This window comes from Nymphaea colorata, chromosome 12 (assembly GCF_008831285.2).
Source record: "Nymphaea colorata isolate Beijing-Zhang1983 chromosome 12, ASM883128v2, whole genome shotgun sequence".
NCBI lineage: Eukaryota > Viridiplantae > Streptophyta > Magnoliopsida > Nymphaeales > Nymphaeaceae > Nymphaea > Nymphaea colorata.
The window spans coordinates 15,448,852-15,471,088 of NC_045149.1; the positions used below are offsets into that span (position 1 = coordinate 15,448,852).

Below are 22,237 nucleotides of genomic sequence, written 5' to 3' on the forward strand. Positions count from 1 at the left end.
GGCATGGGCTCTTGACTATCAGAAATAAACTCGAGCTCAAATCTGACCTAACTGAAAGGAGAATATTAAATATATATAAACGTATTGCTCAAAGAAATTTTAACATGATCGAGTCTTTTGTTAATTTGAATACATCAAATATGGAGAATATATTGGTCAAATTTCTCTAAAAAAAATATAATATTATTATTTTCACATGATGTTTGCTTGCTGATCATTTCCATATTCGCCTCTGAAACAAAACTACAGAAAACAACAAGAAAAAGATCATGGTACCCGGAAATGCAAATCGACACCATAACCAAATGTGACCCAAAACCACCAACTACTTGCATTAAGAATTCATCTCCAATACGTAAACGGCAGATGTCCCAAACTAACCCAACTAGTAAACTACCTGCATTGAAGGTGATGCTGTGGACACGCCTATAGACCATCCATACAATGAGACCCTCCAGAAATAGGCTTAACTAATGAATGTCGGCAAATAGCATTAAGTATGGCGTCCTCCTACGAGGATATCCTGGGCTTGATATTGCATTAACAGAGCCTTCTGCCAAAATTATTTAACTTCAGCTAGAAACGCTTTCAGTTCACATGTAATCCATATCCATATAAACAATCTTAGATGAGTCAGCAATAGGGATGGATACGCTACAACAGCTTCGTTCCCAGAAACAGCAACAGTAAAGAGTACACAGAAAATCCTCCAAAGGGCAAAATAAGTAGGGTGGAGCTCGTTGACATTCATTTATGCCTTCAGATCGTCCATACCAACACTAGCCTGCAAAAAAAAAACAGCCAAAGGTTGCCATTACTAGGTTTGATTTAAGAGGGATTTCTCGCAAGTCAGATATGAGAAGCATCTCTAACGCAGTTGATTTGGAAATACAGCTTAATCAAAGTTCTTTCTCCTGCATTTTTACCCCCAAGTTTTTGCAGGTTTATATGGTCCAAATATATGTTTGTATAAACTCATTTTTAGAAAAATATTCTACATGCAAAATCCTCAAGGCAACACAATCTTTTTCTTATGTACTTTAAGTAAGCTTTCTCATTTGCCTGATAACCAGGGCAGCTCAACTGTGAGTCATTCATCTCTTCAACTTCCTTTTGATAGGCAGGTGACAAAGCAGTCTCTGCCCATCTAATAGTCACCTGGAATAAGAGAAAGCAGGTCCAATTACTTGTTCCTTTCAAGAGCTGGTAGGGACGAGTTTCCATATGCCTTTTGTAGTTTGCTGTAGACTGTTTGGACCATGTGGAATTGGGAAAAACTGGAACTCGACCAACTAATTGAAGATCTAAATGAACTGTGGTCATAATCCACATTTCGGATGGAAGTGTCATAGAAGCCATCAAGAGATGACGGTGTCTGAAAGCACCATGTATATTAAAGAAATGATTGGATTATGTGGTAAACCCAAAATTAATACTCCGGTCATTCCGGTGATAGTTCACTTGTGAGTTCTAGCTCGAATCATCAGGATAGGATGACTTAGTAAGCAAGAGGCACTGCCTGCGATTGATACTTTAGTCTATAGTGCTTCTCAAATAAAAGGAGAACCTACTGCATTGCTTGTCCACAAAATGGTGAGGTTCCTTTCTGCATGAAAAAATCAACATGCAAATAAAAAATGGATGACTTACCAAAAACTTGTGGTTTTCTTCAAGAAGAAGAGGAAAGATTGTACAGAATTTCTGAATGTCAGCATCAAGATCATCACTACTGCCGCCCATAATTTCCATGAACTTTTTCCTCTCAGGTGCAAACTTCATTGCAGTCTGCCAATATGTGAAAAAAATTAATATTCCAGCACCAACCTGGTGTTGTTCACAAGCAACTTTCAACATGCTTTTATGAATTGGCTTTTGACTTTTTTTAGGGAACTCAGTGCAATACTTATTACAAGAATCAATTTGTTATGAGCCTAGTTGTGAAACTTGACATGCATGAAAAAGTCTGAGCCAAATTCAATATCAATCTGATGCAGGTGGGCCTTCTCATGCACTTCACCTGAAGTTCTATACATCTATAATTTTGTTTTGGCTGACAAGTCCTGATTCAGTTATGCAGAAACATCAATTTTAATTTAGACAAACAGTCACATAAGCTACAAGACTTACAGTGAAAGTAGTACTTGCAACCCAACCATGCCATTTTTTCAAGGTTTTGTTGTACGCTTCGGTGCAAGCCTGTGTCATGGTCCAATCAACATGCTCCTTTAAGTTGCGGAACAGCTCAACCAAGAAATCCATAGCTCTGCAAGAAAATCACAAAAATATATTGAGCCAGACTCTTTCCCTAGACGGAAGCATCTTTTTCAGTAAAATATGGTATACAAGAATGAAAAAACAGCTTCATACACCATGTCATGTCCATAAATAAATGAAATGCAACAATAGAAGGAAAAAGAAATCTCTAGTCAATAGGTAGGCCAACAGTTGGACACCAAGGGGCCATTTGGCATTAGGAACAAGGTTTGAGTGTTACATGAATCTGCCCCAAAATTAGGGTAGATTCATATAACATTTGAACAAGTGTCTCATGAATTTAACTCAATTTTGAGGTAAATTCTTGAAACACTCACATATCGTCCATAATGCCAAACGGCCCCCAAAGGATCAAGTTTTGATGGTAGCAAGTCACATCCATTAAGAGGCACAAAGGCTAAAAGACAACTCCAAGAAAGATATGATTGAAGTCAACAACATAAATGTATTAAAAAAGGAGTCTAAGATCATTCAAAAAGCTAGGTAACGGAGGAAAATACTCATGCCGACCTCTGTTTCTCAAGTGAAAGCCAGAAATTTCATATAAAAATGCTCCCAGGTCATAAGAGTTTGGACTTTGACCAAAATGTCTACTTGGCAGTCACAAGAAACCCGTCTTTTCCCCCAAAAGAAACTGATAAAAACCTTAAAAACAATGAAATTGAAGAAAAACCTGTCTTTTCCATTTTTTTGGAAAAAATCTACAAAAATCATTTTCACGTTTTTTTGCATTTTTATTGCCTTTTCTCATTATTTTTATGTTACTTTTGCTTTAAAGTTTAAAACCTAAGTTAAATTATTTATCTTCAATTCTACCATTATTAAGACACCATTTTTATCATTTTGTGGAATTATTTTTTATGCTTTTTTTTAGTTTTCATTTTATACCTTTTTCTAATTTTTAGGATTTTTTTTCTTAAAAGATTGCCAAATTTTTTCCAAGATTTTCCTCAGATTTTCAGCTTTATCAAAAAATACCCGAGAAAACTGTCATTTAAAAGTTAAAACCCATTAACAATATTTGTGACTATGCTTCAATGCAAAAATATAACAGTGTCCCTTTCTATTCAACTGATCAACAGAATGCCCACAAATGCCACAGATATTTAAAAATTAAAAGTACCTCGACTAGTATACCTAGTTAACCATAGAAGTCCATTAGTGCAACTTGAAGAACCTTTTGCTGTTTTGGCATCCACTTCTTCATTTATCATGGCATATAGTGTATGGTATTTAGTAGGATTAGCGGAATATTTGTTCTCCAATCTCTGCACCAGAAAAAAAAATTATCCAGACTGGACCGATTATTTGAGCATAAAATTCATAAGGCAAAAAAGTATACAATTTGTAAAGAGAAAGACCGATTAAAGGGCTAAAGAAACATAAATGAGAGAGAGAGAAGTTAAAGGACATAAGATTACTCCTCCCTTCCCCTTCCTTTAAGTGTTCGAAAAAGTGTACAGGTTGGAATTCAAAAATGATCATGATAAGATGCAAGACCTAAACTTACAGGTCTAGATTGTATGCAATCACCCATGACCATGATTCACATTTATGAAGTCATACATACAGGTACAAACATATATACCAAAGAAACAAGTATCATCTCATTGCATTTTGTTAAACTAATACGTTTCCAGAAAAGTCTAATTTAAATGGAGGCTGTAGCCTGGAGTTTTTCACTTACATTTATTGCCAATTTAGAGCTCTCTTCAAAGTTAAAACCATCAATGGAGCCATGGAAGGGAAAACCAATCATAAGAAGGAGCCAATGGATGAGCTTGTCCAGGCACTCAACCTTCTGGGTTGTATTCACATTTCTGATTTCCCATTTGCTCATGGTATTTGAATTCGTATATAAATAGATGAACAGATATTGAACTCAAAACAGAACGAAGTTTCCCAAGAGGCTGTAGACCCAATTGTTTCCTCCCTTTGGTTGGACCTTATACATGTTTTTCTTGCCTGAGCAGTATCGAGATGCCAATATGCCTGGATAACTTATCTGTGTCTCTAGGAAAATGGATACTTCTGGGAAAAAAAAAAAACAGCCCGATCTTTTCTCCCTCCCTTTTTTTTTTCCTTGGTTCAAGTCAGTCCACATATTTTTTTAGCTTATCTAGCTTCCTGCATTAAATACAGTTCATGTATGTACTCCAATGAAACTACTGTTCCATACGTTAAATTGCTTACAGAACACCCATAGGCATTAAAAAGGCAAATTATGAAACAAAACTACCAAAAAATTTCAGCTGCAATGAGATGTCCAGGAGTAGAGTTTGTAACATTGTAACAGATATGACAATAATATTGGTAAAATAGGTCATGGTAAGATATCGCATATTTCAAAATCACCAAAAAATGATTCTTGTAACATTTTCCCCTTTTGACAAAACATATTTTTGTGTATTATCAACCTTTATTTTCCACTTTTTGTTCCTTTAAACATTTTAAAAACTATTTGGAATAATAAATTATTTTGAATCTCTATCTATCGATGCTTTTGTAGGAAAGTTGGTAGAAGCCTCAAAATTCTTTTAATTTCTATACTATTATTAATAATACTATTTGTTTTTTGTATTTCAAAGATTTCTCCTAAATTCCAAATAAAAGCCCTCCAATAAGTACATGAAAAAACCACACTGTTAAAAACCTAAATACGATTAGTGGAGACATATTTGACACAGGAAATACCTAAAATCATAGAAAAGCTTAAAATTGACACTTCCAAAAAGTTGACAAATGCATTAGAAAGCATTGATGTTCACTAGAAGATGGTTTTACATGCTTCAGTACGTTTAAGTTGGCGGCTAGTTATTAAAGCAACTGCATCAGGATGTCAATTTCTGTTCCAACCTGCAGGGAGATCAATGGTATCACATAGCCTTGCTGCTCAGATGTGCCACCTGTTTTAACAGTCTAAAAAGCATCCCCTCTCGACAGACTTGATGTATAGCTACATGTTCATCATTCATGGCATTCCAGATGCCACTATATATCTACGTATATTTTCAAGTTCAGCTAATCGATTCCAGGTTGGCTAGCTTACCTTGTGCTCAAGCTAATGCTGACATGGTCTGCTTAAGCAATACCACAAAATTATGAGTAACAAGCAGAAGGCAGAGAAAGAATTTAAGACACAAGCCCTTAGAGGTGCAGAAAAGCAAAAATATCTTTTGTTCATTGGAGGTAATGCCGCGAGAAACTTCCCAATAAGGGCAGGAAACAAGCAAACAACAAATCAAAATAGCAACCAAAACAAGCAAACAACAAATCAAAATAGCAACCACATATACTGATACGTTACAGAAATAAAAAGAATGGGAAATTTTGAGAATTAGGATTCCAGCAGGTATCGTTTCCAGATGACTAATATTTTGGTTATTCTCATACAGGCTTGCAAAATACAGAATCATTTGACATGCTATGAAATCACACACAAAATTGAAAGACTGATAATAAAGCAAAAGGGTTGAAAAGGAGGAAAGGTTGACAAGTCTGCTATGGTAAAAAATCATACCGATATATTACCCCCAACATCGGATTTTACAAGCGCTAATGCTGTCCCAAGTTTTTCTGAAAATGTGAGTCATGTTAGAATTGAAGCAAATATATATACCTATGTAATGAATTTCAGCTCTTGTTATTATTCAATAAATTGCACCAACTAGATTAGAAGACTAAGATCAGTAAAAGAAACAACTTTTTAAAGTTAATCTTGCAATAAAAAAGAAGAACAAGCGAAAATACAAGAACACAATAACAATCAGTAGATGGGATTTGAATTTTGATGTAGCCAAACCTACACATTGCTGTCTATCATGCTGCATCTCATCAAGAAGAAGAAACTTAGATGGATATTGAATGACTAGTAGAAATAAAAAAATCTGCACATAGGAAGCACTTTCTTGTGGCCTATATAGTGAAACTCCTATAAAGAAGATGATAAATTTCCGTCTCCATTAGTACTAACTACTAACACCATAGCTGGTTCCCTACATAAATTGCATGAGAAAGTAATAGGACATCAAGATGGTGGATGTTTTATCTTAGACACGTTTCTTTGGTGATGATTCAACAAGAAGTATGGTATACACATTCATATCTAACATAGTCAAATAATGAAAGGAAAAACACACATTAGGTAGTGTAACACATAGTATGCAGATTAGATGTCACACAAATACAGATGTGGAGTAATTTTAAAATGCCTAGTTTCAAGGAGACACATGTAGATGCACGTGTAGGATGAAGCAGTATCAGGCTGCCTCAACACTCATTCACTGGCTTTTCAGCTATGTCCATATGTCATGGATAAAGTAGTGAATGACATCTTTCCCCTAGTCCTCCAATGCAAAGCCCATCAGCTTGTTTTGCCAGCACAACTTTCCAAAAGAAGATTATTTAGTACATGAAAACAACTTCTGAACAAGCTTTCTACATTCATTTATAGTCAAACTACATCCATACAAAGCAGAAAAACAAAATTCAATTTTTCTCAAGCAATCAGGTCTTGTAAGAGATATTATTGTAATTGCAGAAATATATGTTTTCATGAAAAGACAACTATCTAGACAGGTGGTAAAGGAAGCAACATCTCAATATTGAAGATTCAAAGTTGTGTTATGCTTGAGGTGAAATCAAAATCCGTACCTATCACTGGCAGAACATTTTTGCATACATCCAAGAAAGGTTTTGTCTGCATATGGCCTTCTTCAGACTTCACATGATTCATTCCCTCCAAAGACGGTGTAAATACAGTTCCCTCCATGTCCACACAAAAACTATTAAAGATGGACAAAGGTCAGGGATAAACAAGAATCTTTCAGTTCTCTCAAGCAGAAACATAGCATGACTTAAAACGCTATTGGAATATTACAATTATGTCATAGACAGCAACCAGATGCCTACTTTCACATCCAGCTTTAAGCATTGAGATAAACGATCATATGATCAGTAAGACATCACTAACTCATATACTGACTAAGTCATGAAATCATTGTAAAATAAGACAGATTGAATTCATACAGGCAAAATTATTTGAACATTCTAATCCAATCCCCAAGCTTGAGGCAAGTGGGATTTAAACTCCACAAAGCTGGTTACCACTCAGAAGACAGTGCAAGCTCCTACGGCACTTGATCAGTAGATTCACTTCGGAATCCATATACATTTCCTATGTCGATAAAATGACTTGTAAAAACAAAAAAAATGTCACATATAAAACTTTTCAGAATATCTTGCTACTGTAAGAATGTTCAGATAAAAAAAACACTTTCCCGGACTTCTCAAAGGAGCAGATAAAAAAAAACACTTCTCTTGCAGAGACTTCTCAAAGAAGCAGGACATGTCTAATGAGTACATAAAAAGGCTGACGTTGCTTTCCTTTTAAAGAGGGAATACACTAAACACAAACCACCTTAAAAAATATATGGAAAATAAGATTAAAAAAAAAGAAGTAAACGGACGTGTTAGTCTGTGTTTTTGTGTGTTGTGTGTGCATACATGCACCGCACGAGAAAGAGAGAGAAAGAAAGAGGGAGAGAGATTTGAACCTTGACTCCACAGGTGGAGGGATCATTTGTGGACTAGTATAACTAGTAGCTACAAGTGGTTAAAAGCCAGGCTTAACATTTCGGATGGGTTTAGTTTATTCAATAATTCGGGAGATCTACATGTACAAACGTGCATCTTGGCGGTTGGCCTGTCAGACGAGGTCTACACAAACAGAGAACGAACAGGGCATCCCTGTTTGATTAACCAGGTCAGGGAGAATTCATACTTCACAGTCATACTACGCATAAGAAATAACATCACTAGCGGCGCTCCTGTCAAATATGACCTCGGCAGATCACGTGGATTCAAGTGAAATAAAGGCAACGCAACAAGTTTGGCCTCATTAATAAATCTTCCATGCTTCACGGGCATAAAATAGCCAGAGAGTTTGCGTAGCTACATGAAATTTGCACATTCATATCACGCATCGGCAGATTCTAGAAGACAAATCGCTATCTCAGAGCTCACTGACTACACGGATAACGCTTGATGGTGTGCACGGCAGATTTCATAGTCGACAAGAGCCTTGATGCAAAAAAATGAGTCCGCATTAAGGCAAGACATTGAAGATCAAGAACGAACTTTCCCATGAGCAGAGCAACCTTCGTTGTTACGGAGACGCAATATAATAGAAATTTTAGAGGCTCGCTAGCGACACACGGCAAGAAGATCGAACTGCTAAACTCACTGGAAGAAACGTTGCACTCCGAGGAAATGTCTCACTGTTATAATAAAAGTCAGTTTTAGGCGTTCCAATCTGCCGAGCCAAAGGACCTAAAAGAATCTTAGGATCCACGAAGAAGGAAGACGGCAACATCTGATCACGCTTGCAGAACGCATTCAGTTAAATGTCAACCCGATCCTTTCGAATAATATAGATCTAGAGTAGAAGGCGCCGTGCGAACGCCAGAAGGACGATCCAGAAAGAAAAACTATCACGCTTGCAGAACGCATTCAATTAAATCTCAACCCGATTCTTTCGAACAATATAGATCTGAAGTAGAAGGCGCAATGTGAACCCCAGAAGGACGATCCAGAAAGAAAAACTAGGAGATTACTGCGCAAATCACAAACACGTCACCTGTCCGCAGATATGCACTGACTTTGATCGACCGGGTGAAAGGACTTTCTCCGCCCAATGGGGCCGATCCCGCGATCAACGCCGCCCCGGTCGTGAAGGAATTCAGAGAACTAATTTGAATTTCGAAGACGATCGATTTGTAGATTGTCAGGACGGTGGTGATGGCAGTGATGAGTGGCGGCCTCGAGGGCCTTTATAGATTCTTGCACCACCAGCGAGGGAACTGTGATTTCCGCGGCAAATTTTCTGGTTCCCGTGGCTGATATAATCTGACACTTGAGAAAACTCTACCAACAAGCTCTTCCCAACAAAGACCTCCAACTGGCGACAGGGCGTTGCTACGTGGGCCCGCTATCGGCTTGGGCTTATTTCTAAGATTACACCCGTTATTGTTTGACCAAAATATATTCCTTTTCCTCCCAAGTCTTGTCTACAATTTCATAATAGACCCACGGAAAAAGACACGAATCTGGTTTACGACGAACTTAACGGCATATCTTCTCTCGCTCTATCACTAAATATCGTCCCCCACCCCCCAAAAAAAAGCCTTTAAATGCACAAAACTATTTGAGCATTTGGAATTCTTATATTCATATATGTTTGCCATACTTTCAGTGGCAGTCAGAAATTTATAGCCGAAACTGAAAGGTATTAAATTATTAATACGAGAAATCTTAAAGTTAAAGGGCACCAATAATATTGTGAACTAAATTATGTTAAAGAATCAACGTATAAATAAAATCAATTATATGGGATGAAGGGCTTTGTGATCGGGGAGGGAGGTCGGTAGCCCTGTGTTGCCCTTAGGAGAAACAAGGCCTACGGAGAGGAGAGAGAGAGAGGTTTTGGAAGAAGGGTGGCCCCAAAAAAGCAGAAAAAAACAAGAATGAAAAGAAGAAGAAGAAGACGAGAGAGAGAGAAATGCACCTGGTTTCAGAAAACTTCACTCTTCACTCCTCTGGTGGAACATGAGAAGAAGCAAGAGGATGTGAGCCCTGTTTCTCACGCAGGGGAGGAGACCTCTCTCTTTCCTTGCATGTTGAAGAAAAAAAAGTGGGTGGAAGAAAGTGGTAGTCTTTTTTTCTTTTATCTCTTTCTACTCCCTTTAAATTTTAAAAGGATTGGATTTACACTATAAAACTCTCATTTCCTTTCTCTCTCATCTCAACGTATTCTTTCCCCTCATTTCTAATTAGCCAACCAAACAAGAACAGATTGCTCAATCTCTCATTTTCCCTCCAACCAAACAAGACGTAAAGAAACAATATAGAAATAAGATATATGTTGGTCTGTGTGGGCAACTGCCCACCACACCTACCGAAACTGTATCTTTCTACGTGCCATCGATATACATCGTACGTTGTTCCAACAGCAGTGTTTTTGTTTGAGATTCTTTTCCATTGAAAACTATGTTACTGACAATGCACTTTGATATTTTTTAAAAACTTCGTGGACAGCAAGATCCGTCGGCACAATCCAATTCTGAATGGTTCAATTTCAGTCAAAATTGGCCGTGAAATTTTACTTTTTCTGACGGTCGAGAATAGTATGAAATAAAAAGGTGGGATCCCAAGATATGGAATTTATTCCTTTTCCTTCGTTTTCAGCACTGTTTACGATATAAAATGGACGAGGACGAATCTTGTCCGAAAAAGAAAAGGGAAAGGCAATGGGACTACAGACCTCAACCGCATTCGGGAAATGTTACCAAATAGCCATCTCCTTAATTCCAATCGCCCTTCCTTTTACTATTGAAAATAATGGTTCTGGACCACAGTCTGAATTAAAAAAAAAAAACAACAAAAAAAACTTTTAGCGTATGAGATCCTACCTCTAATATACTTTGCTTTCATGGATTTGTTCTGTTTACAAACAAATGATTAATTCAGTCATTGTGTTTTTTAGTTTTTCTTTCTTTCTCTTAGGGTATTGAATCCAATTTCCTATGTATTTAGTTGATCCAAATCGAATCTGTTTGGGATCTTGTTGAATACGTTCGCCTCTTAATGCTACTGAGCATTTGAGATATATGGACTTCCCTCTTCTCCCCCAACCCAAAAGAAACTTTTTTTTCTCCCACTCCAAATTGGACCATGTATATCTGCTACTATGGAGATGTAATGTTTTTTAAAAGCATGGGTCTCAAAAATTAGAATAATTTCAAATCCCCAGGGATATGAGAAGACAAACGCAGCCAGAGAAAAACTGGAGAACAGTGGATCAGGATACTCAATCAGGCGACCCTCTTAGAGCATGTTTAACTGTGTGGACCCACATGTAGGCAGTGAGGGCAGTTGCCCACACTAGCACCTTAAAAGTTCTCTATTCTCATATTGATGCATTTAATTTTTTTTCTTCATTTTATATATTGTGGTGCCCCTAAAGATACAAATGTTCTTGAATTAGTGCCCCTGGACCTAAAATTTCCTAGCTCGGCCTCTCTATCATTGCTGGAATGCTAATTTCCAGGAATGGTTGAACTTAGAATGCTTGCAAATGGTATTCTGAAAATGGCAGCATGAAGGCGTTCCATGTTTGCGTACGGGCAAATCATGGGGATGCCTCTTGCCCCTCACAAGTTGCATCATGCATGCATGTTCCACCCATTCGGATGGAACGTTTGATTTTGCGGACTTGGAACAAGTGGAACGCCTGTATCAATTGTTTGTATACACCTAAGACACGCGGATATAACTATATGCAGGATGGAAACTTTGTCAGGGACAACGCTGCATTAAATATACACATAAGATGGACTTTGCAAGATAACTTTATTCTGTTCTCATTGAAGGGTACATGTATTTGATTGATTGATCACAGGAAGAAGAATTATGGTGTTTGGAATATCTTGGCAGGTGCAGGATATTTCATGGCGTTTTTAAGCAGTTTCTTGGTGACTGCGTCTCCAAGATCAACCCCACAAATGTCGGCCAAGCGTATGAGGTAAAGGAGGACGTCGGACAGTTCTTCTCCAAGGTGCTCCTTGTCCCCTTCTTCCCAGTTTGGCAGCCCTCTCGCCACCTCTCCCCTCCACTGGAAAATTTCTGACAGCTCTCCCACTTCACCAACCTGTGTGAAAGGCGGGATCAAATTTCATGGACTGCAAGTTCATAATTGCTGAAACGTAACCCTCATAATACACAATATGTTTACATATATAGTTTCTGTCTTCCTTTTGTCGTGTAAGTTCGTGCATGTAGATGTCTTCGAGACTTCTTCATTAAAAGAATAAAAAAGTATTGTGAAATAATAAAAGGATCGGAATAGGCAGAGCTTGACAAATATTTTTTTCAGTTGATAACTAAAGTCGTCTTAAAGCTTACACAGTTTTATTATTAAACCTTTTCTTTTGTTTTGCTTTTTTATGTATTTTCAGCACTCTCAAAGCTTTTCTAACATAAGGGAGAATCCAGATCTGCCGAATGCAACATTTGGCACCGACAGACTTGAACCCTCTTCAGTATACGTGTATATATAAACCTAGGCCTACTATTCTTCTTCCATCTAAACAGCAAAAGAATTATATAAATTTGTCCCTCCAGCTGTGCTTGCCTCTTAGTTATATGACCGACAGAAATAAAAATAAAAATAAAAATCAAAGAGAACACAAGAAATTAAAGAGGCTAGAAAAAAGTGCAGTGATTCACAGAATGAGGTTAGCTTGAAGACAGTACCATGGCAAGGAGTAGGTTTCTTGGGCTGTGAAACTGATCCCAGTCTCTTGCACTTGCAAACTCTTCTAGCCTGCACTTGAGCTCCTTTAGACCAACATCCACCATCTCTGGATTTCCCACTTCCTGGACCTCCTTTCTTTCTTCTGCTTCTCCTCCCATCTTTCTTGTGCGTTCCATGAGAATGAAATTGTTCCAAGATTTATAGGGGGATTTTCTGTATTTATTTTATTCATCGTGGAGAATATAAATATAAACTAAAGGAAAAACAAAGATATATGGGAATCTTTTAATATTTTACTGTGTATTATTCCACCACACACCATGCAAAATGGCCAACTGAGGGTCTAAAAATGAGGGGGCATATTCTCCCAGCCTATGGTTTGAAGGGAATCTATAATATCAGGGGAATGGCAATTGAGGGCAAAGCGAGATTTAACTGTAGTAGAGAAAATTACCTTTGAAGGTGATTCCATACGCGGACGGCCACCACTTGGCAGCAGAGAAGGCATTGATTTTACATGAATAACAACTTGCCTAGTTGCCTTGTGATGAAGTCGAGATGTATTCTTATCCTTCTGGGGTCTGCAGTACCACGAGGGGATGACGTACTGCAACTGGGGAATTTGGTGCTGCCGAATTCTACCTGTGAGACTAAAGGGTTGAAAGAATTTATGGACTTGGAAAAGCAAAAGCCTTTTATTCCTGGAATTGGCTTTCAAGCTGCGTCACCAAAGCGCCAGTGTATCTCAAAAAGCTCCTCATTTACAGTCTACATGCAATTTGTGAATATTGAACAAAAGTGATCAAGATCAGTACCAATTTCCTTCCTTCCAGTAGTGGTGGAGTCACATCACATGTAAGCTTGTGCGGGCGGCCGCCCACATGGACTTTGTCAGATTCGGCAAATGGAGCTTGGACTGCATTCTCCCTACTAATAATCGAGTCATGAGAACAGGGAATCTGTTACCACATGCTTGTGGGTCTACATCTATGTATCTTCTTGTTTTTAGTCAGAAACATATGCCTCTGTCATTTGGATTTCAAGATGTAATGAACTTTGCATTTGGGTAGGTTCTCATGGCGTCCAATAGCCTTTCAAAAAGCATAAAACTTTCTTCGAAAGCTTCAAATTAAAATCTTCGACTGTTCATCGACTTGACTTCACTTTGATTAGTCAAGATTCATGAGCAGGACCGAACTACAAGACTTTGCTAATGCCTTGTATCATGTCGAAAAGAATGGGATTACAAATTACAAACGAATTTACCTTTTACAACTAGGAGAGTCGACATGAACTTTTGGGAGATAGTTTGCAACGTGATTCTAAAAGTAGTTTGGCAATAGTAATGCATTGCTTCTGTCCAATGAATCTGCCCTAAGAAATGAGATAGATACATGAAACAGTGTTATAATGTCACAAATGTACCACATTTTTGAGGTAGATGACTGTTTGAAAGGTCAAGACTCGTTATAAAACAGCCAGGATCCAAAAAGGTCAGAACTAGATTCATGGGATAGTAACATTATGTTACAGTTATCAAACGACCCACCCATAAGGATTGAGGCGTGGCAGGGCAGGCATCAAAAGAAATGGCATGTCCCCAATAACATGGCTGCCAATTACAAAATTCACCTAACTTTTAAGTTTAAAGTTTGCAACATATAAAATATAATTAGGGTTTCACCTATTGTCTACGTTCAGTTGACCGATTTCCTAATCTTTTTCAAAGCGTCCAATGTGCTTTCATCATCATCATGTAACCAAGAAGGAATGTTATCTCACTTGCTATATGAAACTTTTCTGTCAAAATATTCAATAGTAACACTCACCAGCATGCAAGCAAAATGCCTTCCGAAAGTCTTGAAAACTGTAAATTTCAAGAACGTGATGGGCACAAGAGAGAGCAGCAGGGGTTGGTGTCCAGATGTGAATCGTTCGGTGCCAAATTGAATTTAGTCGAACCCTGTGTAGTTGGATTCAGATTTGGACATCGTGTTTTTTAAAACTAATACAAGGTCTTGTATTATATGTAACAGGGTGGATTTTTATCTGATTTTAGTCTGATATCAAAATCACTGAACATCGATTGGTATAGGGATCCAATTAAATGGATTAGGAATTGATCGTGAACATTAAAATTGACTTCTTATCTGGATTTCACATAACCTTTTCTGGATGTAGATCAACAGAAATGAAGCTTAATGTGAATTCAAAGGTATGAGAACGTTCGATAGTGTGTCCCACCTCACACGCATTGCTGCGGGGCACTGTGTTCCAGAAGCAGCATGCCTCTTAAACTGGCTTTCTCGTGTAGTGATTTCCTTTTCTAATCATCTAAAAGGTCCAGATCCAATTCCATCAGTTTGTAAAAGGGTTCGAATTTTATGCTTAATTATAGATTTCGGATCTAGTCCAATATAAGGACGCTGATACTTACTTGGTAGAGAGCCCAGCGAGGAACCGGAACAAGCAGAGGATCTAATACATCCTATGGCCACACAAGATTGAAATGGCAACCCATCTTAGACTATTTAAAACCAGATCGATGAGTCAGAACCGATCCAAATCCATAAACGACATCGTTCGTGGACATGTATGCACCACAAGAGCCAAGCAAGGGAGCAAACGTTTAGAAAACATTATGTCAGCATGGTTAATAAAATTGAGGTGGGGGTGGCGAAGCAAATTTTAATAATAAAACTAAGGCCCGATAAAGAACGTGTTTTACAATTTTGAAAGTATCGAGGACTTTTTCCACAAAAGCAGCTCGTCCACCCTACCGTTCAGCTCGGCCCTAGATCGGACGGTTTAGATCTTATCTCAGGGCGCATAAACCCTTAATCTTCGTCACCCACAGTCTCTCTGACTCTCCCCTCTCTCTTTCTCACGCGCGCGCCCCCCCCCCCCCCCTCTCTCTCTCTCTTTCGGCGGTCGGCCCCTAAACCTTCACCATGGTGAGAATGGATCCTAAAACCCTAAAAAATGGCGTTCTTTCTTCCATTTTCCCTACATTTTCGTTTTCCTGGTTCGTTATGGAAGTTCAGATCTGCCTCTATTTTACGTTTTCTTTTTCGGATATTTTTTAGCCTTTCAAACGGTATGTGGAGATCGGAAGGGTGGCTATGGTCAATTACGGGAAGGAGTATGGGAAGCTCGTCGTCATCGTCGATGTTGTCGACCAAAATCGGGTACATTTGTTTTTCTTTCATCGGCTTTCCTTTTTGCTGTATCACTTTCGGTTTTACCATCATTTTCCGGAGGTTTCTTCTTCTTTGAGTTCCTTGTTGCTGTTTAGTATTTTCATTTAGCCCCATGAAGATTCTTTTGTCCTTCATGGGCGGTTATGGACGGATGAAATTTGTAATCTAGTTGCTTTTTTTTTTAAAAAAAAATCTGATGATATCATGGGTAAATGGTGAATGTCACAGATTTCCTTGTGTGTTTCTGACTAAACAGTTTTTGAGAATCTCAGGCTAGATTAGGGATTCATATCGATTTCTGAATCGTGAATGTGAATGACAAAGTCTTCCAATTTTCCGATAATTTCTTTCGGTTTAATAGCCCTGATTTGTGTTATTTTCACCACGAGTGTACGTCATAGAGATTCTTTGATAGACCTTCAATATACCGTTGGACAACGCTATGGTGGGTGTTCTGTATAAGAAATTCTGCGGATATCTGCATGCTATCCTTTAGCAGGAGGTCCATCAAGGGTTATGAGCTTTATGATTTGTTTCGGTGAATGCGTCTTGGGTTAACAGAGTTTATGGTCTACGGAATCTTGAATTAGAGGAGTTCGCCTGCGATTGTTCACGAAGCTTCGCATGGACACCTATAAATAGCGTTGTTGGATTTTGAGAGTGTATTACTGGAAAACATGGGTGCATAGATATGGCGTCTTTGGATTGCTCATTATGTCAAACAAGTTGCTTATCTGCGCAATTTAAGTGCATGTCTTTTGGTTCAAAATTTTTCAAATTTAAGCTACCTTGCTCTCTTGCAAAATGATGCAACTCGATAGTGTTCTCTGCTACCGAACTCCATTTTCCGGTGGTTCCGCAAAACCTTTTGTGCATGCGTTTTGGTAATGATTTTCATATACATATGTCATGTCTGAAAATTCTCTGTGGTAGTAGAATGTGAGCCTTCCATGTGGGGTTAAGGTTCCACATATCCACCTTTTATCCATTTCAACTTATCGGTTATTGTTGTTTTCTATCTGCAATCTTTTTTCTATTTTTTTTTTATGGAAGGTAGTTTTACATGGGTCCAACTTTATTACGATCTGTAATTGTTTTATGTTTATCCTATTTACTATGATATTTGTAAAGATCCCTTTCAAGGTGGCTGTTTTGGCTAGTCCTTCAGTCTTGGGAGTGGCTGATCTGAACCAAGTATGAGTATGAACCGCTAAGTCGTGATAGAAGTCAGATGAGTTTTTCTCTAAGAGGCCACTAGGGTTGGAATTGCAAGGAAATAAGATTTTGGAGAAATTTTTTTGACATGAGAAAAAGAACCAAATCAATGAACACTTGTTGGATCTCTATCATGGTTTCGTGACAATCTCCTTATCTTAATTTCTCTCTTTTGCCAAATTGATTACCCTTCATTTCTTCATTTGTTGGACAGGCTCTTGTTGATGCACCTGATATGGTCAGGGGGCAGATGAATTTCAAGAGACTTGTCCTGACCGACATCAAGATTGACATCCCCAGGCTTCCCAAGAAGAAGTCCTTGATCGCAGCGATGGAGGCTGCAGGTTAGTTAAATTTTGTGTTGTTGTTGTTAGGATACACTAATTGGTGGCTTTTTGCCTTTACATTTCCTTGGCCCAATGTGGTCCGACAAGTCGTGAAGTTGACGCGAGCCAATGCTTCATTTCCTTCCTCAACCATATGTCTGCACGAATTAGCTCAAAATTGGTTTTGAGTATTGTTGGGTCACCTTTCTCATTTGTAGGTCTAAGTAAATGAATTATTCTTGATTTCAGATGTCAAAAACAAGTGGGAGAACAGCTCATGGGGAAGGAAGTTGATTGTACAGAAAAGGAGAGCTGCCCTCACTGATTTTGACAGATTCAAGGTCATGTTGGCAAAGATCAAGGTTCGTGGTTCAGAATCTTGCTCATTTCAGATGCCTTTCGTGGCTTTAACTTCAGTAGTTACTTCCTATTCTCCCTTTGCTTGCCGAGACTTGTAAACTTGCTATGTTTTTGTGTCGGTTATGTGTGCAGAGGGCTGGCTTGATCAGGCGAGAACTCTCAAAGTTACAAAAGGAGAGTGCGGCATGAGGAGCGATGCATTTCAATTTTGAATCTCTCGGTTTTTTCCAGTTAAATAGGAAATGATTTTTGGAGACCTCTTCTTCTTTCTTTGTGGTGTTTTGGCTGCACTGTGATTATTCAGATGCTTGGCAGGACAAACGGATTAATCTCTATTTTCCCTAGAAAGACTGATGATCATGTGATTTTCTGCTCTTATTCAATCGAAACATTCCGCTATCCAGGCATTTTGAGTCGTGATTCTGCGGTGGTGGTGGATTTCAGACACACCACTCACCTCTTTTAGCTTTGAGTTAATTTGTGTTTATTAACAAACCGTTGCTCTACATGGCTACATGGGATGGTTGGAGCCTGTTGCAAGCGATGGGTTCATACTGCATGGTATGATCTCTGAACTAATTTTGACGGATGGTGACTGGTCAGATGAATTGATCTCCCCAACCCTGCTACGTCCTAGCTCAATACGGTAGACCATCCATCGTGGTGTATTGGTGAGTGAAAGGTTAATAACTACCCACTGTGCCATTCCTCCTCCCTCCGGGTGGGGATTGATTAGTCACCAATCATATTTTTAAAAGGATCTAAAATCCTTGGTGACTATTGATTATGGTTTGTGGGAATTTTAGTAACCTGAGAACACGATCTGAGATTGTTTTTGTCGGCTCATCTTTCTTAGCCTGCATTTTCTACACACCGGTCCTTCCCTGCCTGGCTAGCTTGTATTCTCATGTAAGTTTACTAGTCCCTAGACCTAGACTGCTTCTCATTCTCCCTTTTCTGTTCAAGCATCTTTTGTTTTACAAGCTTAAGACTTTTTCCTATTCTTCCCTATCTAGTGAGATTTATGCACAATTACTGGTATTTTTATTTTCTTTTCAGTAGCGGATCTGTTCCCAGTTTTTAACAAAACTGGGTGGAATTTGAACTAAAGTAAAGAAGGTAAAGTTGTATTATTGAAACAATTATATCTATCAAGGGAAAAGGGACCATAAAAAATGATCTCGTATTAGTTAAAAAAAAAACAGTAAAATGCAAAAAGAAAACATCAAAAGAAAGTTGGGTCACATTGTACATCCAATTATTGTATATGTTCTTCTAACAAAGTACTGCCAGCATATTGAATCCCACGGTTGGGACCTGGCAACATTTTTTTTTGTCTCGACATTTAGTTAAATTGTTTCAACTAGATTAATTGTGTAGATGTGCCTTGCAAGATTTGATTTTCAGACGCTGTTTTTCCAACGTAAGAACGTATATATATGTTTAGAAATTAGATTGAAACTTTATAGTATGCCATATTACCATGTACATGTCATGGCTCGTCCAATCAAATGGAACTGTGTAAATCACAGCCATGGCCCTTAGGTGGACTTTGGTAAAAGCAGTCTAGAAGTTTGAGATTGAAGGACACTTTTAATATGCAGTTGGGCACAGTCTTCCTCCACCTTTCATTCTCAAACCTTTAGATGGTTATTGTGCCTCACGCGTCTTTCGTATTCTTAGTTTCCACACGAAGTTGGGGCTTTCCCCTTGTTAGCAGGTGTATTTCTTGTGGCCACGGCGCGGTATCCTGTAGGAGCTCTTTTCATGATATTTGGTTTTGAAGCTCCAAGAAAAGCATGGAAACCCTACAAGCTCCAAGAACGTGATGATTTTGGCAAGTTATCTTGCATGATCGGTACAGAGGAAAAGTATAGCAAAATCATCCACCCATCTGAATATGCTTAGCCATTTCAGTTAGACAAGCATATATCTCTTCTGTTTTGGGGTGTGATTTGTCTCTGACAATGAATTCATTGACAACGCCATTCACTTCTATCAAACTGCAACCAGGGGTTTTCTCTATTCCTCTGTCCTTCATCATCTTCCTTGCCTTAGTTGCTTTATCTGGCATGTTAGCTTCTGTGTACAAGTTAGCCAGCAGAACGTAGATCCCGGAGTCACCAGGGTCCAACTCAAGCAGCTTACTAGCAGCAAGCTCACCCATCTCAACATTACCATGAGCTCTACATGCAAAAAAGAAAGCTCCCCACACCACAGCATCTGCCATGGTCGCCTTTTGCTCTATCAGTTCAAGCGCCTCACCCAGTAGCCCTGCTCTTCCTAGCAGATCCACCATGCAAGCGTAATGCTTTGATTTCGGCATGAGATTAAACCTCGAGGTCATTTGAGAGAAGAAATGCCGACCCTCATCAACGAAGCCATTGTGACAACAAGCACTCAGAACACCAAGGAAGGTAATGTCATCTGGCAAATATCCTCGATTGATCATTTCTGAAAACAGTGATATCGCATCTCGTCCATGACCATGGCTCGCTAGACCTGTTATCATCGCCGTCCATGTCAAGGCATTCTTCTCAGGGATCTCACGGAAAACTCGTAGAGATCTGTTTATGTTGCCACACTTCGCGTACATGTCGACCAGAGCAGTCCCCAGCTCAACTGTATAACATATATTGTGCTTGTCAATGTAATGGTGAACCCATTGGCCTATGTCTAGCGCCCCCAACTGTGAACATGATGAGAGCAAGATAGACATGGTGACTTCATTTGCCCTAACAGGTGTTGACTGCATTTCATGGAAGAGAGACAGAGCCTCCTTAGGGCGCTTGCATTGAACATAGCCTGAAAGCATCGCATTCCATGGTACGATATCCGTATTGGGCATTTCATCAAACAATTGACGCGCTTCAGACAACTCACCGTGCTTGCTGTATCCAACCACCATTGTTGTCCAGGAGACGACCGTTCTAGTAGGCATTTCATCGAATATTTTCCTTGCAGATTCCAAACACCCGCACTTTACATACATATCCATCAACGCATTGCGAAGCTTTGTCGTGAAAGCAATCCGTTTCTGAATTATGAGGTCACGAACCCAACGTCCAACGTCCAACCTTCCTAACCGAGCGCTTGCAGAAGCGACGGCAATCATCGTAACTACATCTGGCTGGACACCTACTGCCTCCATTTCCCTGAAAAAGCCAATAGCCTCTTCCGGCAATCCGCATTGAACATACCCATTGATCATAGAGTTCCATGAGACCAGATCTCGTTGAGGCATTTGGAAAAAAAGTTGACGAGCATCTAGGACTTGCCCACGAACACATCTGACGTGAATCAAGGCATTCTGTACATAGACATCCATATCGAAACCCAACTTCAGGACATGCCCATGCAGCTCTTCTCCAATCCTCCCCACCACACGAAACCTCCCACAGGCCTTAAGAATAAGGGGGAAAGTATACTTATCCGGCTGAACATCCATCAGAAGCATCTGCTTGTACACTACAACGGCTTGTTTTGGATCATCATTGTCAGAAAAACCCCTGATTGCAGAATTCCAGAGACTGCTATCCGAATTCTCCATTTTGTTCAGGATAGCGAGACAGTGATCGAGGCCACCGGGCACTTGCCCCGCCGCAAGGAAGCCCATCATTTGACTTCCTGCAAACATATCTTGGATCAAACCTGTCGTGATCATTTGAGCCTGGAGTTGCTTCAAATGGCTCATGGTGGTGCACTTCTCTAGAACGCCAAGCACAGGATGCATCTGAATGGAGCTGCATTTCGCCCTCCACTCTGGCTTCTGATGAAGATGAAGGGAACGTGCGTGAAGAAGATAAGGAGATATGGGTAGCAACGGTCTGATAATCACGGTCTGATGAAGAAAGAACCGGATCATGTGAGTATCCAAGCGCAAAGGAGGCAGAGAGAAGAAGAAAGAGGGAAGGCCACACGTAAAGCATGGCGGACGACTCAAATACGCGACTGCAGTTACGAAACTCGAGCAACGGTTTCTTTTCGAGTAAATTAGAGAACGTGCTTAATTGTCGATAACACAAGGCCTGCCTTGAACAAAATTAATTCGCGAAAAGTTAATCTAAGATTAAGAATGATGATAACGGACCTTTTTGCATTGATGGGGAAAATTCCTTCAAAAATGAAATCCTGCAATTTGGAAAAAACGGTGACTTTCTCTCTCTCTCGATATTCTACCTCTCTAATCAAGAAAATAAGTCTCTCCCTCTCTCCCCTGCTGGGGCGTCTGGAGTTCAAGGCCAGGTTAACTTTTTTATTAAAACTACTTGTATCATGCATATTTGATGAACTCACCATTACCCGCGGATATAGACAGTTTCAAGCCCAATATAGCCCGTGGACATTTGGATCCTAGTCGCACAACTAGATTATCAAGTTTTCATTTACGAAATGTCTAGCCTCCCTTTTACGCAAGACATATCTCGGAATAGTTTCCTTTTTTTCTTTGGACAAGCAAAATGAGATTAAAAAAAACCCTTTTGGCATTATCCCAAGGACACTAAGGGATTGGATTCCTAATGTTTTAAACTTAAGAGGCCTGTTTGGCA

General features: G+C 39.1%; 4 protein-coding genes across 6 annotated transcripts; 1 reads left to right on the forward strand and 3 right to left on the reverse strand.

Moving 5' to 3' along the window:
• Positions 1-440: 440 nt before the first annotated feature.
• LOC116266298 (glycolipid transfer protein 1-like) lies at positions 441-9,858 on the reverse strand. Of its 2 annotated transcripts, none has more exons than XM_031647452.2 (7): positions 9,839-9,858; positions 6,928-7,058; positions 5,795-5,850; positions 3,412-3,542; positions 2,128-2,263; positions 1,651-1,785; positions 441-784 (listed from the first exon to the last, which is right to left on the reverse strand). In XM_031647452.2, the coding sequence occupies exons 2-7, from the start codon at positions 7,043-7,045 to the stop codon at positions 752-754; spliced, it is 609 nt and encodes a 202-aa protein (XP_031503312.1). In that variant the 5' UTR covers positions 7,046-7,058; positions 9,839-9,858; the 3' UTR covers positions 441-751. The 2 variants fall into 2 exon arrangements, with proteins under 2 accessions (XP_031503312.1, XP_031503310.1); XM_031647450.2 differs by lacking the exon at positions 9,839-9,858 and adding an exon at positions 8,912-9,160.
• Positions 9,859-11,671: 1,813 nt separating this feature from the next.
• On the reverse strand, positions 11,672-12,744 carry LOC116266191 (uncharacterized). Its single transcript, XM_031647305.2, has 2 exons — positions 12,586-12,744; positions 11,672-11,980 (listed from the first exon to the last, which is right to left on the reverse strand). Exons 1-2 carry the CDS (start codon positions 12,742-12,744, stop codon positions 11,741-11,743), a joined length of 399 nt encoding a protein of 132 aa, XP_031503165.1. The 3' UTR covers positions 11,672-11,740.
• A 2,656-nt stretch (positions 12,745-15,400) lies between these two features.
• On the forward strand, positions 15,401-18,086 carry LOC116265378 (60S ribosomal protein L14-1-like). The gene is made up of 5 exons (XM_031645952.2): positions 15,401-15,540; positions 15,673-15,774; positions 17,216-17,345; positions 17,577-17,689; positions 17,820-18,086. Exons 1-5 carry the CDS (start codon positions 15,538-15,540, stop codon positions 17,874-17,876), a joined length of 405 nt encoding a protein of 134 aa, XP_031501812.1. The 5' UTR covers positions 15,401-15,537; the 3' UTR covers positions 17,877-18,086.
• Positions 18,087-19,561: 1,475 nt separating this feature from the next.
• LOC116265460 (pentatricopeptide repeat-containing protein At2g22410, mitochondrial) lies at positions 19,562-21,871 on the reverse strand. Of its 2 annotated transcripts, XM_031646054.2 has the most exons (2): positions 21,778-21,871; positions 19,562-21,528 (listed from the first exon to the last, which is right to left on the reverse strand). In XM_031646054.2, the coding sequence occupies exon 2, from the start codon at positions 21,418-21,420 to the stop codon at positions 19,570-19,572; it is 1,851 nt and encodes a 616-aa protein (XP_031501914.1). In that variant the 5' UTR covers positions 21,421-21,528; positions 21,778-21,871; the 3' UTR covers positions 19,562-19,569. The 2 variants fall into 2 exon arrangements, with proteins under 2 accessions (XP_031501914.1, XP_031501912.1); XM_031646052.2 differs by lacking the exon at positions 21,778-21,871 and having other exon boundaries at positions 19,562-21,598.
• Between the last annotated feature and the right edge of the window lie 366 nt (positions 21,872-22,237).

Coding starts and splice junctions, on each gene's coding strand:
- LOC116266298 (XM_031647452.2), bottom strand. CDS start 7,045: ATGGAGGGAACTGTATTTACACCGTCTTTGGAGGGAATGAATCATGTG. Junction 5,851..6,927: donor AAATGTTCTGCCAGTGATAG/GTACGGATTTTG, acceptor TCACATTTTCAG/AAAAACTTGGGACAGCATTA. Junction 2,264..3,411: donor GGACTTCTATGGTTAACTAG/GTATACTAGTCG, acceptor ATTTTCTTGCAG/AGCTATGGATTTCTTGGTTG.
- LOC116266191 (XM_031647305.2), bottom strand. CDS start 12,744: ATGGGAGGAGAAGCAGAAGAAAGAAAGGAGGTCCAGGAAGTGGGAAAT. Junction 11,981..12,585: donor GAAACCTACTCCTTGCCATG/GTACTGTCTTCA, acceptor CCTTTCACACAG/GTTGGTGAAGTGGGAGAGCT.
- LOC116265378 (XM_031645952.2), top strand. Junction 15,775..17,215: donor ATGTTGTCGACCAAAATCGG/GTACATTTGTTT, acceptor TTTGTTGGACAG/GCTCTTGTTGATGCACCTGA. Junction 17,346..17,576: donor CGCAGCGATGGAGGCTGCAG/GTTAGTTAAATT, acceptor TCTTGATTTCAG/ATGTCAAAAACAAGTGGGAG.
- LOC116265460 (XM_031646052.2), bottom strand. CDS start 21,552: ATGATCCGGTTCTTTCTTCATCAGACCGTGATTATCAGACCGTTGCTA.